This window comes from Rhinopithecus roxellana, chromosome 16 (assembly GCF_007565055.1).
Source record: "Rhinopithecus roxellana isolate Shanxi Qingling chromosome 16, ASM756505v1, whole genome shotgun sequence".
In the NCBI taxonomy this organism is placed as follows: domain Eukaryota; kingdom Metazoa; phylum Chordata; class Mammalia; order Primates; family Cercopithecidae; genus Rhinopithecus; species Rhinopithecus roxellana.
In genome coordinates this window covers 103,822,957-103,840,542 of record NC_044564.1, presented here as the reverse complement: position 1 = coordinate 103,840,542, position 17,586 = coordinate 103,822,957, and the positions used below count along the sequence as shown (strand labels likewise).

The 17,586-nt window shown below is 45.0% G+C and overlaps 2 protein-coding genes across 2 annotated transcripts in view; both read left to right on the top strand.

Annotated features, from left to right (window-relative positions):
* SLC44A1 (solute carrier family 44 member 1) overlaps positions 1 to 688 on the top strand; it is a 198,827-nt gene extending 198,139 nt beyond the window's left edge. The window contains exon 16 of the mRNA XM_010353308.2: positions 465 to 688. Coding sequence (XP_010351610.1) covers positions 465 to 479 — 15 coding nt within the window. The 3' untranslated portion in view covers positions 480 to 688. The remainder of the gene's footprint in view (positions 1 to 464) is intronic.
* A 9,805-nt stretch (positions 689 to 10,493) lies between these two features.
* FSD1L (fibronectin type III and SPRY domain containing 1 like) overlaps positions 10,494 to 17,586 on the top strand; it is an 83,354-nt gene continuing 76,261 nt past the window's right edge. Inside the window, exon 1 of the mRNA XM_030920289.1 lies at positions 10,494 to 10,695. Within this exon, the coding sequence (XP_030776149.1) occupies positions 10,681 to 10,695 (15 nt within the window). The 5' untranslated portion in view covers positions 10,494 to 10,680. The remainder of the gene's footprint in view (positions 10,696 to 17,586) is intronic.

Genomic DNA, 17,586 nt, shown 5'->3' with positions numbered 1-17,586 from the left:
CAAATTTTGCAGATTAGCTTTGAATTTGACTCATCATAGGTGTGTCTGATTCAGTTCAACTATTCTAAAAATCTCTTTGTCAAAGAATAATACTAATGCCAACAATGGCAAACACTAATCTAGCCTTCCTCGGTATGTGTCAGACAGTGTTCTAAGTTCACTGCATTTACCAATGCATTTCATCCTTACAACAACCTTAAGGAAACCATAATTATCTTTATTTTATACATTGGGAAATGTAGGCAGAGAATTTAAATAACTTGTGCATGAATACACAGTTGATAAGGGGATCTCTCAGATATCTTTTTAAATGTGTTAATCTGTGTGTGTGTGTAGCCTTCTTACATTTCATAATGTTTTCTTTAAAGGCGATCCCACACTATTTCTAGTTATTGATTACTTCTCATTGTGTCATGTTCCCTTAGGACAGAAGCATTCATTTTCTTGATGTGTTGATCTTTCAGCTGAAGAAAAGGTGACTGGTCTCATGAGCCCGGAAGAATGAACTCAGAGGAGGTTGTTTACATGAAGTTCTCCCACTCACCAGCTGTTGAGAGTCTGCCATTATGAAGAGCAGGATCTTATTACTTCAATGAAAGCGTGTAACAAGGTTCTCGAACCACCAACAGCCAAGTGGATTTGGTACAGTGTGGCTGTCTAATAAATAATCAAAAGCATTTGATAGAAATCTGTCTTGCAGCACTGTCTTCACATTTAATGTTGCTTTATCTTCTAGCATGGGTATGTTTAAATGATTCCCTTTTCTCACTCTAGTGCCAATACTGGCCTGAAGGCTAGATCCACAGCGAAATTCTTGTTCAGGCTGGGTCTGTCGACTTTGACTCTGCTATTTATAGAGCCAATGTGGGTTAATAACTGCTATTTATTGAGTGCCTGTTCCATGCCAAGCATTAGGCTGGGTGCTTTATATATGTTTAATCCTCACAATAGCCCTGTAAGGTTGCACCTATTATCTCCACTTTGCCCACGAAGAAACGGAGACTCAGAGAGTTTGTGTGCTATGTGTAAGATCACACACTTGCCAGAGTCAGGATTCAAATCTAGTTCTAACTCCAAAGCTCTCCACACTAACATTGTTTTGCTTATTATTGCTCCAAAGATAATTACCCCAACACCTTATCAATGGTATACTTCCTCTCATGATGGCAGTGTATGTATATGGAAAGTGTCTGAGATGGAGGACCAGAGAGTCTTTAGAGGCACAAAAGAATCACAGAATTATCTTCTAAAAAATAACACAATATTATTTGAGATCAGGAGTTGATAAAATATGGCCCCCAGCTACTTTTGTAAATAAAGTTTTATTGGGAACACAGCCACACCCAATCCTTCATGTCTATGGCTGCTTCTGCTCTACAGTGATTGAGTTGCAAAGTTGTGACAGATTCCATATGGCCCTCAAAGCTTAAAATGTTGACTATTTGGCCCTTTCAGAAAGAGTGTGCCAACCTCTGTTTTAGATGACTCTGGAAGAAAGTCAACCATCTTCATTCAGGCCAATGTATTATTTTTTCCATTTGCCTGAAAAAGTACTTAAAGATTTATAATGCTAAGGTAATTACTGTATTCTAATGGTGGTGGTGGTGGTGGTGGTGATGGAGTGGGGGGAAAGGGGGGCTGTAGGGATCTAACCAAGAAAGGGAAGGGGCAGGGAATAGGAGAGGTCTGGGCCTCTGGATCCGCAGTCAACTCCTCACCCCAGACTCCTCCCACTCACGTCCTTCCTATTTCTCCTGCCAAATCAACTGTCCTAAAATAACTCATTGCTCATAAACATGCAAGTGGCTTCCCCCACACAACATGCTCAGAACCCAACACTTTGGCCTGGAATTCAGAGACCATTACAGTTTGACCCCTATTAATCTCTCTCTCCACCCACTTTTTCCCTTTTCCTTTTTTTCATCATGAGGAAATCATGCCAAATTTGAGTTTATATATCAAAGCCAATTTGTTTGTCTTTGATTCACTTTTATGTAGCAGAAAAATAAACATATACTACTTACAGGTGTTTGTTTTAGTCCTTTCTGGTGGCTGTAACAAAATACCACAGACTGGGTGGCTTACATACAAACAACAGAAATTTATTTCTCACAGGTCTGGAGGCTGGGAAGTTCAAGATCAAGGTGCTGGCAGATTCAGTATCTTGTGAAGGGCTGCCTCCTGGTTCACAGCTGGCACCTTCTCACTTCGTGCATCCCCACCTGGTGGAAGGACTGAGGGGTTTCTCTCAGGACTCTTTCATTCATGCCATTCATGAGGGCTCTGCCTCTGACCTAGTCACTTCCCAAAGGCCCCACTTCCTATTACTATCACCTTGGGGGTTAAGATTTCAACAAATGGATTTTGTGGAGACCCAGACATTTGAACCGAAACAATATTGTTGCCAGGTGTGGTGGCTCACGCCTGTAATCCCAGCACTTTGGGAGGCTGAGGCAGGCAGATCACTTGAGGTCAGGAGTTCAAGACCATCCTGGCCAATATGGTGAAACCCCATCTCTACTAAAAATACAAAAATTAGCCAGGTGTGGTCGTGGGCGCCTGTATTCCTAGCTACTCAGGAGGCTGAGGCGGGAGAATCACTTGAATCTGGGAGGCAGAGGTTGCAGTGAGCCAAGATTGCACCATTGCACCCCAACCCCAGGCAACAGAGAAAGACTCCAGCTCAAAACAAAAACAAAAACAACACACACATACACACAAACAGTGTTGTATTTGATCACAGGAAGCCAGGCTGAGCTTCATATATGATGTCACTTCACCTGAGCTAAAAGGTATAAACAAAATAAAAACTTACAAATGCATTGGTTACTTTTCTATAGTAGGTATTATCCAATTGTATATAGAAAAATTACTCCAGCTATTTTTCAGCCAGGTGTGGTGACTCATGCCTGTAATCCCAGCACTTTGGGAGGGCAAGGTGGGCAAATCACGAGGTCAGCAATTCGAGACCAGCCTAACCAACATGGTGAAACCCTCTCTACTAAAAATACAAAAAAAAAAAAAAAAAAAAAATTTAGCCAGGCATGGTGGCAGGCACCTATAATCCCAGCTACTCAGGAGGCTGAGGCAGGAGAATGGCGTGAACCCAGAAGGTGGCGGTTGCAGTGAGCTGAGATCGTGCCATTGCACTCCAGCCTGGGTGACAGAGCGAGACTCCGTCTCATTAAAAAAAAAAAAAAAAGAAAGAAAAAGAAAAATTATTCTAGCTATTTAAAAAATTTTGTAATATTATAAACTCTCTCATTGCTATGTATTTTTCTTAAAGATAATTTTCATGGCTGTAGAATATTTCATCTCCTATATATTCTAAAGTCCTCCTAATGCTTCCCCAATATTTGGGTACTGAAGGTTGCACTTTCCACTCATTTCATCCCCTACCTCCATTTTTGGGTTTGTTCTTCCATTGTTGCCCATTTTTGCTCAGGCTGTTTCTTTGGCTTGGAAAGGGTCCAATCTTCCCTTTCTGTCTCCTTGTCTTAAGTCCTTCCCTTCTAGCATAAGTCCTATCACCTTTCTCCCTTAAACTCTTTTGTTGTGGAAAAGTAGAGATTGACCTTCATAATGAAGGATGGATTTCAAGAGGCTTATTTTCCCTGGAAGTGCTGACACAGTACCATCTTCACTAGCAGCAATGGCACTGCAGTACCAAAGGGCTCACAGATCACTATTATTTCCTGGTGCTGTGCTTAGAAGAACAGTTTGTTTTAGAAAATGATAAGAGATAGCTCACATATATTATGTATTTTCTATATGTCTGCCATTATTCTAAGCATCTTATATACATTAAGTCATTTATCTTCATAACAAACCTATCAAGTGGATATTGTTAATATTCTTATTTTAGAAATGAGAAAATTGAGGTATGGAAGGGATAAGAAATTGCCCAAAGACACAACTGGCAAGACTTGGGATTTGAATTCAGACAGTCTGGCACCAGAGTCTGGGTGCTTAGCCAATGAAATAGAAGTGCAGTGAATTTGCGATGACTCTTTATCTCCCTAGTCTCAACGTGGCCCTTAACATTTTCAGAGTATATGCAGAGGGATAGGGGCTGCTGAGCAGTGTTCTTCCTAGGAACATTGAGTCTATTCCTCTGTGTTGGAGAAATCTGGCTGGGGGCCACCATGCTTTACAAAGAGGAGATTGGTAGGCAGATAAATCTGCTTTGTCCTTGATCATTCTCTGAATATGACGAGTTCAGAGGCATGACGAGAGCCATGGCAGAGTAGATTGAAAGCACTTGTGCCTTCTAGTCCTTAATCATCTCAGTGTCCCTAGTGCCAGCATAAAGTAGGCCATTACACATGGAGAAGGTATTGTGACACAATCACATCATAATGGCTAGGGTTTAATTAACTATCCCTCCCAGGCCTTCTCCCAGGAAGGAGTGGGGCTTCTTGCAATGGACCACATGGGAGTGAGGGTAGGGAGAGGAAATTCAGAGAGCCTTCTAAATGTGAGTATAATTACAAAACTGAGTCAGAAAGGGAATGAATGGTTTTGCCTTCCAGTTTAGAGAATGATGTAACCTCACAGTTCAGGAAGATGTTAAAAGTTATCTCTGCTGGGCACGGTGGCTCACACCTGTAACCCCAGCAGTTTGGGAGGCCAAGGTGGACAGATTGCTTGAACTCAGGAGTTTAAGACCAGCCTGGACAACATGGCGAAAACCCATCTCTACAAAACATTAAAAAAAAAAATTAGCTGGGTATGGTGGCATGTGCCTGTGGTCCCAGCTACTCAGCAGGCTGGGGTGGGAGGATGGCTTGAGCCTGGGAGGCGGAGGTTGCAGTGAGCCGAGATTGCACCATTGCACTCCAGCCTGGGTGACACAGCTAGACCTTGCCTCAAAAAAAAAAAAAAAAAAAAAAAAGTTATTTCTACCAGATACCCTTCCGGTGCCTGAATCCCCCTATGAATGCTCTGCTAAGCAAATGTCCAGCCCCTGCTTGTATACCTGCACCAATGGGGATCTCACTACCAGTCTATTCCAGCTCTGTATGACTCTGTTAGAAAGTTGGACATTTTGTTGAATGGAAAACTGTCTTCCTGTAGCTTCCACCAATTGGGTCTAATTATACCTATGGGATGCTAGAGAACAAGTTAGCTTCCTCTTCCATACAATAGCCCTACAGAAATTTGAATTCAATGATCATATCCACTCTGAGTTTTTCCTTTCAGGCCATATACTCACAGGTGCTTTAGTTGTGTCTCTTCTCACATGGTTTCACTAGTCAGGTATGTGTCCACTGACTGCTTCCCACTTGGCTTAGAGCTCTTCAAGTAGAGAGTGCCAGCCTGCATCAGGGGAGAACCATTCTTTTCATCCGTATTAGTCTGTTCTCATGCTATTGGTAAAGACATACTCGAGACTGGGTAATTTATAAAGAAAAAGAGGTTTAATGGACTCACAGTTCCATGTGGCTGCAGAGGCCTCACAATCATGGCGGAAGGCGAAAGGCACATCCTACATTGGCAGCAGGTGAAAGAGAGCTTGTACAGGGAAACTCGCTTTCATAAAACCATCTCGTGAGGCTTATTCACTATCATGAGAACAACACAGAAAAGACCTGCCCCCATGATTCAATTACCTCCCACCAGGTCCCTCCCAGAACACATGGGAATTGTGGGAGCTGTAGTTCAAGATGAGATTTGGGTGGGGACACAGCCAAACCATATCACCCTCCTGGGAGACTCTGTAATGAGTGCCTAGGATCAGACATTTTTGCTCTGACTTCCGAGGGGTTGCAGGGATTTTGGGTGAGTTTGGTTTTTACTCAGAAGAGGGCCAGAAAAACAAGGTCAGGCATGGTGGCTCATGCCTATAATCCCAGCACTTTGGGAGGCCAAGGTGGGAGGACTGCTTGAGGCCAGGAGTTCAAGACCACCCTGACCAACACAGCAAGACCATGTCTCTGTTAAAAAAAAAAAAAAAAATCGGAATTAATTAGGTTTCTACAGTTGGTAAGAGATGATAATAGCTAATATTTTTCGAATGTTCACTACATGCCAGACACTGTGCTCAAAATTTAATATGGATTATATCATTTACCACTCAACAACCCTTGTAGGTGCTACTTTTATGATCTCTATTTCACAGCTAAAGAAGCTAAGGCTTAGAGAGGCCTTGGAGTCTTCCCAGGCTGGGTGGCAAATGCTAAGACTCAGGCCAGACATAGTAGCAGGGAGCAATGGGCAAAGATTTCGGCCTTCAACAAACGGCAGCATTTGACTAGTGATTTTGCTCCAGAAAAAACAGGTATAACAGGGAAAAGGGGAGGTGTGGTGAGAATAGGTCTTTTAAGGCCCCAAAGATCCAGAAGGAAAAAGAGCTGTGCAAGGGTAAAACAGGAGGAACGTGATGAGTAAGAGAGTAATTATTAGTAACAGCTACCACTTGTTAAACAATACTAGCCAGCATTTGACCTACATAATCCCCTTTAATCCTCACAGCAACCCTATAAGGGAATTACTACTAGTCTGATGGCTATGTTACAGATGAGGAAATTGACGTTTAGCAAGGTTAAGTGACTCACCGAAGGCTACGCTGCTGGTAAGCAGCAACATCTGGGTTTAAATTCAGACTGCTGACTCCATGCCGATGGCCCTATAGTGACTCCCAAAGGGGAAGACTGCTGGCAACACTGAAAGGAAGGAAATTTCTCTCCTAAGAGATGGAGGAATTTCAGAATATGTGAAGTAGCCCAGGGCTGCAGGCAATGCCTGGCACCACTCAGAGAAGATAGAGAACCTGGTTCTGGGAGAGACAATTTCGCCAGACTTTCTATATCAGCCTCTCTATGAGGCTATCCTAACTTGAGGTTTCCTCAGAAAGAGGTTCCTGGAGGCCCAGAGACCTCAGTTGGATAAATGTCTATGACTAGATAGGCTTTTTAAGAATAAGAAACCTAGGTTTTGAAGTGGTATTTTTATGCCTCTGTAGTTCTCTCCCTGACCCCCGTTTTTTTTTTTTTTTTTTGTGACGGAGTCTCGCTCTGTCGCCCAGGCTGGAGGGCTGTGGCCGGATCTCAGCTCACTGCAAGCTCCGCCTCCCGGGTTCACGCCATTCTCCTGTCTCAGCCTTCCGGGTAGCTGGGACTACAGGCGCCACCACGTCGCCCGGCTAGTTTTTTGTAGTTTTTAGTAGAGACGGGGTTTCACCGTGTTAGCCAGGATGGTCTCCATCTCCTGACCTCGTGATCCGCCCGTCTCGGCCTCCCAAAGTGCTGGGATTACAGGCTTGAGCCACCGCGCCCGGCCAACCCCCGTTTTTTGTAAACAATTTGCTTTCTCTCAGTTCAATGACTCTCAAGCTTAGCATTCATCAGAATCACCTAGAGGAAATGTTAAAACACAGATTTTTGGACTCTCCTCCAAGAGTTCCTGATTCAGTAGGTCCAGGGATAAGGCCGGACAATTTGTACTTCTTAGAAGTAACCAGCAGATGTGGATTCAGGTGGTCCAGGGATCACATTTAAGAACAAATGCTTTATTTTATTTGCAAAACTACTTTTGAAAATTTCTAAATGGATTTGGCTGTGAAAAAATAAGTACAGAAAACGCAAAGGACTTGCCAATAGGCCAGAGGTACTGGGAGGGATTGGGTGGGAGACTTAGAGCCCAGCTCGGTAAGTGGTTGTGATGGGAGAACTTGTACAAACTGGGGAAGACAGAAGTCACAGTCAGAAGGAACTAGCTCTTCCCAGATGGGAACGAGGGGAAGCAAAAGGCCCAGGATGAGCTGGGCAGGAGAGCCAGACTGGCCAGAGACAGAGATTGGGTGAGGGCAGAAGTCAAATGGGGTAGAGATGTTGTCAAAAGCTGCAGTCTGCTGGCTGGGCTGCAGGGAAAGAACTCGGGAAGCTGGAGGCAAGGAGCCAGGAGTGAGCTCCTGGGGTGTGGGAGTTGTGACAGAGTCTGGTGATCACATTTCAGCTGCAACTCACTGTCCCCAAAAGCCTCTTTCTTCCTCTGGTGGTGCCTGTCAGTCATAAAGTGCCCAGGAATTGCCCTCTGACAGCAGTGAGGTGAAGTCCTTGCAGCAAGAGAAGTGGGGACATCACCAAGTCCTGTTTCCTCCGCTTAGTGGTGGGTCCCATAGTGGCAAGCAGGGGCAGAGCCGGGAAGCACGCGGTCTGGTGATTAGACTTTAGATGTTCTCCAATCCCCAGGCTGCATTTCTCCCTCATGGGAAACTGACTCAGCTGCAGTACACAGTGTGAAGGAATGACCTTTGTGGCTACAGCAGTGGGCTAATGGCTGGGCACCTGGCTGCACTTGCTCTTCCTCATGGAGTTGGGAAAGGTTGAATTGGAGGTTCTCTTCTCTTGGTACTAAGAGATGGGCATCTCTTTGCAGGACTGCATGCCACTACTCCTTTCAGCTGGCGCACATAGGCCCACCCTGGACCCTGGCTTTCTAAGCACTACCCACCTAGCCTTAGCCAAGCTCCTCTTTTCCCTTTCGTAACTTTCATTTCATTTCTTTAACATCTCTATGCAGTTAAAAAAGGATACATTAAGTGCATACTATGTGGCAGACTCTGAGCTGGGGATACAGATATGGGGTAAAAGAAATTCAGCCCTCAAAAAAATCACAGTACAGTCAGAGGGATCCATGCAGAGATGTAATGACAACATTGTAGAATAAATAGTTTCTCAAACACAGAGCTCCTTCCCTCCACGAGGCCTTTGTATTTGTTGTTCCTACTGTCTAGAATGTTCTTCCCTAGATCCTTGTACAATTCATCTTCTCACTTTATACTCAGGCCATTTCCAAGAGGGACCTTCCTTGACGTTTCTATGAAAAATTAAACCCTCCCAATTCTCTGAATCCATCTGCCTTATTTATTTATTTATTTAGGAGCTGGGGTCTCACTCTGTTGCCCAGGCTGGAGTGCAGTGGTATGATCTAGGCTCACTGCAACCTCTGCCTCCAGGACTCAAGTGATCCTCCCGCCTCAGCCTCCTGATTGGCTCTGGCTACAGGCTTGCAGCACCACGTCTGGCTAATTTTTTTTTTTTTTTTTAATTTCTGTAGAGACGGGGTTTTGCCATGTTGCCCAGGCTGGTCTCAAACTCCTGGACTCAAGCAATCCACCCTTTGGGCCTCCCAAAGTGCTGGGATTACAGGTGTGAGCCACCATGCCCGGCCTGATTTTTAATTTTAGCACTTGTAACTACCTAGCACGTTAAATTTTTTTTTTTTTTGGTTGGCCTCCTATACTAGATTGTAAGCTCCGTGAGAAAAACAGGGCCTTGTCCACTACTGAATTTTGTTTGTAGAACTGGTACTCAGTATGTATTTCCCTTTTATTCATTCATCATAAATGACTGTCCAGTTGAACTTCTGTGAGCCTCTCCAGAGTCATCCAAATGGAAGATGAGGCCTCTCTGCCTGAGGAACTTTTTCAAGCCTACTAAATTCCAGGCTTTCTAAAAATCTTCATTGCCACCTCAGGTCACACCGAGCAGGTTCTAACTCCCCACTAAGAATGACTATAATGGGCCTGGCACAGTGGGTCACACCTGTAATCATAGCACTTTGGGAGGCTGAGGTGGGCGGGCTGCCTGAGCTTAGGAGTTCGAGACCATCCTGAGCAACATGGCGAGACCCAGTCTCTGCTAAAAGTACAAAAAATTAGCCAGGTGTGGTGGGTGCGCCTGTAATCCCAGCTACTCAGGAGGCTGAGGCACGAGAATTCCTGGAATCTGGGAGGCGGAGGGTGCAGTAAGCCAAGATGGCACCACTGCACTCCAGCCTGGGTGACAGAGCGAGACTCCATCTCCAAATAATAATAATAATAATAATAATTTAGTACTAATATGTACCATACGTTATTTAATCCTCACAATCCTCTGCAAAGTCCGCATTATTTCTCTCATTTTACAGATGAAACAGGCTCAGGGAGAGTGACTTGCTCAAAATAATACAGGTAGCAAGGTGCCGGGGTGGGTGGGTCCCCGGGAAAACTGTGCCAGGCCCCAAAGCTCACATTAATCCCATAACCACGTTTCCGCCACTCTCATCCCTATATCCCCCCTCCTACGTTTCCACCACATCCCCTAAAGGCCTTTTCCCACGTTTTCGCTACATCCTCATTCCAGCCCTTTTCCTTCCTTCGGACCGCTGGGTCCGCTGTAGCCTGGCTGCCCCTCTAAGGATAGCATGGGGAGGGGCTTCAGATGCGTGCTGGGTGGAGGGTAGGCTCATCTGTCTCCAGCACCAGATACTCTTTCCTTCCCGGACCCTCCCCACCGGTCGGCTGCTGGATGCCCAGTGGCCTATTTCAGGGCCGCAGAGACTGCTGTCGCTGGAGGAAAAAGGATGGGGGAAGGGACTGCAGGCTGCAGAAGGACTAGCTGGAGACCGACCAGCAGCGGTCCCCACCCTCCACCGCTACTTCCCGGGTGCAGTCGGCCGCTGCGCGCAGGCGCGGGGTGCTCCTCAGCCCCTCCCTTCTGCGGGCCGCCCTTTCACCCTGGCAACCGCGGCGCAGCGACGGCGCGCGCGGGCTGGGCGCGGACGGGTGGGGCCGGGCGGTGCCAGTGCGGGCTGGGGCAGTGCAGTGAGTAGCGGTCTTGGGGTGTGCGATCTCGCTGAGCCTCCTCACACGGTTCGTCGTTTCGGGTTCGAGCCCAACCGGCTTAGCCCCTCGCCATGGACTCCCAGAAAGTAAGCGGGGGAGGGGAGCCCGGGGCTACCGAGACAAGCCGGGCCGGCACTGGGTGGGCGGGGCGCCTTGGCCCGTGGGCTGTGGGTACGCGGGGTGGACCTGGCCGGGCGTCCGGGCTGCTGCTGCGGAGGGCAAGGCCGCCCGGCCGCTCTTTGGGCGGGAGCGAAGAGGCGTCCGCACGGATGCGGGGACCGCGCCCGGTGACTCGGGCTGGCCTCTGCCCTGTGCTCTGTCCGGGGCCCTGACTCTTAAGGAAAAACAGGGAGCCATCCCCCTTTTAAAATCAGCCACTCTGCAATGCTTTAGGCCCGTTTTCATGCCCGCAGCCTGCGAGCGTGCTGGTGGGGGTGTATCCCTCCTCAGCAGATGAGGAAACCGAGGCACAGCCTTGTTTGGTGTCTCCCTGCTGACGCCGAAAGCTGGGGCTTTTTCCTCGACCAAGTCCCGTCTCAGCACCACGCTCTTTAGGTCAGGGACCCAATCTCCTTTGTACCGCCCACCCGCTCCCCTTCCCAAGACTTTTCCTAAGTAGATCTTAGTGTTCGTTGAATGGAGGGAAAAGACTTCAATTGTTAGGGCAGCCGTCCCACTCTCTGACCAGTTGGTGTTGCTGGGCACACTTAGGGGTCGTCGTGGAATGTTTTATACTTTCCGAACAGTTGAGGAAAGGTTATATAATCGTAAAGGTTCGATTCAGAAGAAGTGTTTGGAGAACAAAGCCAATGTCTTGAATACAGTTAGAAGTGAGTTATTCAGTCATAATCTCCATATGAAAATAACCACCCTGTTCTCTTTGTTAGACTATAACGTAATTGAAATATAGTGCAGGGTAGGAAAGAAAAAACGAGGAGTATTAATAATGTAGCAGGGAAAACAAAGACATATCTAAGAGGCTCTTCTTTTCTATTATTAGAAAGCACGGGAAAGACTTAGAACAACGTTTTCTACAATTTTGTCTAGATTCACCTTCTTTATCACTTTGCTGAGGGCATGAGAGAATAGTGATGTGTTGAGCATTGATTATTATAGTATTTAACAAAAATGCACATGATTTCATTGTATGTGTTGGTCCTGAAACTCACCTTGGTATGCGTGACTATTCGTAAGACATTTAAAAATTACATTTTGTGTATTTTGGGTATGTATACGTTTAAAATATTGTCTCTGCCTAAATTTGTAAAGCATCTCTCAGCTTATTAGGTAAAAGTAATGGTATTTGAATGGACATTAGCAGAGGTCAAATGAAGGAGCAAAGTCCGGAGACATGGGTTCCAGGATGCTATTTACTAGCTCTGTGATAAGTAGCAAGTCACTTAACTGTGATTAATCTGTTTCCTCTTATATGCGGTAGAAGTAAGAGTATTTTATAGTGTCATAGTAAAAATCTGATAAAATAGTTTGTTCTGAAAACACAGTATTTTAAAGTTTACAAAGTATGAGCACTAAAATACTCTGTGTCCCATAAAATACAAAAAAAAAAAAAAAGTGTTTTAGTATGGATCATCATACTTTGTCAGGGATGCATTATTCCTCACTTTAATGAGGAATCAAGACTTGGAGGTTGTGACTCCTGGAAGGTCATGCTACTAGCCCTAAGGCTAAGATTTGAACCTATTTGTTCTCATTTCGAATGATGTGTTTGGGTACCTACAGGTTACCACGTGCAGTTTCCTGAGAAGTAGCAAAGAATTAGCTTCTCTTATTAGTAGTAAAGTATCTTATTTGTGATATCTTTGAGAATCAACTTCTCAATATTAGAAAATATGTTGAATTTCACTGATGGTACCGAATCTTCCTAATAATAATAATAATAAAAACCACACTCCTTGGTTTATAGCTGTATAAAGAATGTCCGGGGTTAATGTGCATTAACCAGTTCAGTGCTCTGAACCTGAGCTTCCTTTTCTCATATGAATTCCTGCAGAATCACAAGCCTCAAATAGTAATGATATAAGCTAGATATTGTTCTCTTTAAATAAGACAGTAGTACACCCCAGACATTATTTTTAGAGACTATTTTCTGTTATGGAATGTACATTGAAAATAGTAGCAGGGGTAGTACCTCAGTCAGTAAAGTATAAGAAAAATAGGTACTGCAAAGTGTGAGGAAGGCCTGAATATATACCTGAATGTTTGTTAGGCATTGGGATTTGGGCTTTACTTTATTAAGAGGATGGCTCTGGAGCCAGGTCTCTGGTTCTACTATTTATAAGCTGTATGAGCTGGGGTAGTTTGCTCTGTCTCCATTTCTTCATCTGTAAAATAGAGATAACAATTTGTACTTCTCTCACAGGATTATTGTGAGGATTGTGTTTTTTGTTTTTTTTTGAGACGGAGTTTTGATCTTGTCGGCCAGGCTGGAGTGCAATGGTGCAATCTCAGCTCACTGCAACCTCTGCTTCCTGGGTTCAAGAGATACTCGTGCCTCAGCCTCCTGAGTAGCTGGAATTACAGGCGTCCCCCACCACACCTGGCTAATTTTTGTATTTTTAGTAGAGATGGGGTTTTACCATGATGGCCAGCTGGTCTCAAACTCCTGACCTCACTCAGGTGATCCGCCTGCCTCGGCCTCACAAAGCACTGGAATTACAGGCTTGAGCCACCGTGCCTGGTCTTGCGTTCATTTTTAAAAGCCACTTAACAATGCCTAGCATACAAAAATACTGTTAGCTACTGCTATTAATTTAATAATTCTAACTTCAAAGTAACTTTCTTCTTTTAAAATTAAGTGTAGACATTTTTCCTTTTTTTTTTTTGAGACGGAGTTTCCCTCTGTCGCCCAGGCTGGAGTGCAGTGGCGCAATCTCGGCTCACTGCAAGCTCCGCCTCCCGGGTTCACGCCATTCTCCTGCCTCAGCCTCCAGAGTAGCTGGGACTACAGGCGCCCGCCACCTCGCCTGGCTAATTTTTTGTATTTTTAGTAGAGACAGGGTTTCACCGGGTTAGCCAGGATAGTCTCCATTTCCTGACCTCGTGATCCCCCCGCCTCGGCCTCCCAAAGTGCTGGGATTACAGGCGTGAGCCACTGCGCCCGGCCCGACATTTTTACTTTTAAAGCATATTTTCTGCTACTATATCTGTAAGAAACGATTCACATGGTGGTGCCAGAGAAGAGTTGTTAAATTCTAATAGGAAGCGGATTGGAAGTTCTGACTCATGCAGTCTGACAATAGAGGTTAACTAGACAGTCTTACAGAAGCTTGATGGTGGCTAGTCAACAAATGGATTAGCTTGACCAGCTGCTTTTTTGTCTGTGAAAATAACTTGGACTTCAGTGTTAATGTTAGCAACAGATGCTCTGTTTGAGTAGAGGAAGAAAACATAGTAACCCCGGGTATGTAAGGCATACTGTTGGATACAGAAAACCACAGTATTAACTCCTGGAAATAAACAGAGGGGTTTTGTTTATATCGAGTTTCTGGGACGCTTTTGTGAACAGGATGTGTTATGGATAGGTGGCTTTTGTTTGATACTCAAACCATTTGATTATGTCTTTAAACGGTTTTAAGATAAAATCCCAAAGGTTTCTTTACCTGATAAAATGTGCACGTTCAAAGAAAACATTGAAACAAATAAGACATTTGTACCTTTTTAGAATCTTGGAGCTTGAAATTTTATAGTTTAAGTTAAATTTTTGTACAGATTATTCACATGCATAGGGATCACTCTTTCTAAGAAAGGTACTTACTGTAGGAATAAGAAAGGGTGGAGAGGAAGGGAGATGAGAGCCCAGAGGAAGGAATTCACCAAGAGCATATATTGTCACTTGCTTACTTTTCCCCACTATTTTTCCTGCATATTCTTCCTACTTGGAAAGGGGTAGTGAGTGACAGGTGAGGCTTGACTGGACAAAACTAGATTGGGGAAAGTGAACTGAGCAGGAGGAGTTTTAAACACGACAACCTGCAACAAGTATCCTATCCTACACTCAGTTTCCTTATCCCAGTTTCCTGCTCCAAGCTATGTGCTATTCTTTGCCTTCCTCTTGTACCTTACCAGTTCCAAGAACCCCACCACATCCATAACCAACGAAGTGTTCCATGTTCCAAAATTACTCCTCAGTTAAAAAAAATTGTTTCCTGAGAAAAGAGAAATGAAATTTGACTATTGTTCTGCATCCAGTATTGTGTTGAACTGTCACAACAGTTCTTATTCCTGTTGCACTGTTAGGGAAAATGAAGCCCAGGGAGGCTAAGTGTCTTGTTCAGAGTCACACAGCTAGCAAATAGTAGTCTGGATTTAAGCCAAGTTTTTTTTACAACCCAAAGTTTTTTCATTACCACCGTTCTTGCCTGAATTATTTGCATTTCAGTGGTGGTATGATTAAAGTAATTAAAACTTAAAATGTAACAGGGATAAGCCCCTATAAGGCAGGGTTCCCTCCTCCTCTCCCCACTCCTTCCCTGCCTCCCTCCCTCCCTTCCTTCCTTTCTCCCCCTCTCCCCCCTCCTTCCCTACCTCCCTTCCTTCCTTCCTTCCTCTCTCCTTCCTTCCTTCCTTCCTTCCTCCTTCCTTCCTTCCCCTCCCTCCCTCCCTCCCTTTCTCCTTCCTTCCATTCCCTCCCTCCCTCCCTCCCTCCCTTCCTTCCTTCCTTCCTTCCTTCCTTCCTTCCTTCCTTCCCTCCTTCCCTCCCTCCCTCCCTCCCTCCCTCCCTCCCTCCCTTCCTCCCTTCCTTCTTCAGAGTCTTGCTGTCTTCCTCAGGCTGATGGCTCACCACGGCAAACTCTGCCTTCTGCGCTCAAGCTATCCTCCCAGCTCAGCGTCCTGAGCAGCTGGGACTACAGGTGCATGCCACCATATGCCTGGCTAATTTTTGTGTTTTTTATAGAGACAGGGTTTTGCCGTGTTGTACAGGCTAGTCTTGAACTCTTGTGCTCAAATGATTGGCCTGCCTTGGCCTCCCAAAGTGCTGGGATTACAGGCATGAGCCATCACATCTGACCTAAAGTAGTTGTTGTTGTTGTTGTTGTTGTTGTTGTTTTTTAAGAAGCTAGTTAAATAGTTGAAGTACAGTGAAAATAGTTGATAGATGATAAAGAACATGATTTAGGTAAAAACCTGGAATTTGGTGTCTCTTGTTGCCCCAAATAAAAAGCACTATTTTTTTTTTTTTTTTTGAGACAGTCTTGCTCTGTTGCCCAGGCTGGAGTGCAGTGGCACAATCTTGGCTCACTGCAACCTCTGCTTCCTGGGTTCAAGCGATTCTTGTGTCTCATCCTCCCTAGTAACTGGGATTATAAGCGCCTACCACCATACCCAGCTAATTTTTAAAATTTTTAGTGGAGATGGGGTTTTGCCATGTTGGCCAGGGGGGTCTTGAACTCCTGCCTGACCTCAGATGACTCTCCCAAAGTGCTGGGATTACAGACATGAGACACCTCGCGCAGCCTAAAATCACTATTTTTATTTTGTGTGTGTGTGTGTGTGTGTGTGTCTGTCTGTCTATACATATCTCTCCCCTTTTTTCAACTATTTTGAAGGAATGTCTTAGCTATCTAAAGTAGAACTGTGAGCAAGAAAGTAGAAATGGGCTGGGTGCGGTGGCTCATGCCTGTAATCCCAGCACTTTGGGAGGCTGAGGCAGGTGGATCATGAGGTCAGAAGATCGAGACCATCCTGACTAACACGGTGAAACTCCGTCTCTACTAAAAATACGAAAAATTAGCTGGGCATGGTGGCGGGCACCTGTAGTCCCAGCTACTCGGAAGGCTGAGGCAGGAGAATGGCATGAACCCGGGCAGTGGAACTTGCAGTGAGCCGAGATCGCACCACTGCACCCCAGCCTGGGCAACACAGCAAGACTCCATCTCAAAAAAAAAAAGAAATGAACACCATGTTGACATACTTACGACCATTATATGTAATACAGGTATCTTCATTTTTCTTTCTTTTTTTTTTTTTTTTTTTGAGGCGGAGTCTCGCTCTGTCGCCTGGACTAGAGTGCAGTGGCCAGATCTCAGCTCACTGCAAGCTCCGCCTCCCGGGTTTACGCCATTCTGCTGCCTCAGCCTCCCGAGTAGCTGGGACTACAGGCGCCCGCCACCTCGCCCGGCTAGTTTTTGTATTTTTTTAGTAGAGACGGGGTTTCACCGTGTTAGCCAGGATGGTCTCGATCTCCTGACCTCGTAATCTGCCCGTCTCGGCCTCCCAAAGTGCTGGGATTACAGGCTTGAGCCACTGCGCCCGGCCGGTATCTTCATTTTTCAATTGAACTTGGCAGTTTTTAAAAATTAGAAAGATAGTGAAGCAGACCTTTTTTATAAAAAAAATTTAACATAGTGCTTGTTTGCAGTGCTTGGCTGAATGTAAGCAGGATTTTTCATGCAGTAAACACATACTGAATGTTTGCCATAGTGATAGATATTCCACTCTAACTTATGGTGGAAAATATTTTAAAGTTGGTGGATTTTATCTCCAGACTTTTAAAAATATGTTTTTCACCCTTTGTTGGCACTTCTTCCCAGCCACAAGGTTCTGATAGAATCTGGTTTCAGTTATTGATGCTTGTTAATTGCTATTAATTGCATTTTGAACTAATTTATTTAAAAAGTATTAACATAGCCAGTGTTTGCATTTCTATTGCATTATAAATATAGTAATATAAGTTTATTGTAGGAAAATAGGAATATAAATAAAATGAAAATAAAAACCACTCAATTCTGCCACCCAGAGATAATCTCTTCAACATTTATATCACCATCTAGTTTTTTTTTTTTTTTTGAGACGGAGTCTCGCTCTGTCACCCAGGCTGGAGTGCAGTGGCCAGATCTCAGCTCACTGCAAGCTCTGCCTCCCGGGTTCACGCCATTCTCCTGCCTCCCGAGTAGCTGGGACTACAGGCGCCGCCACCTCGCCCGGCTAGTTTTTTGTATTTTTAGTAGAGACGGGGT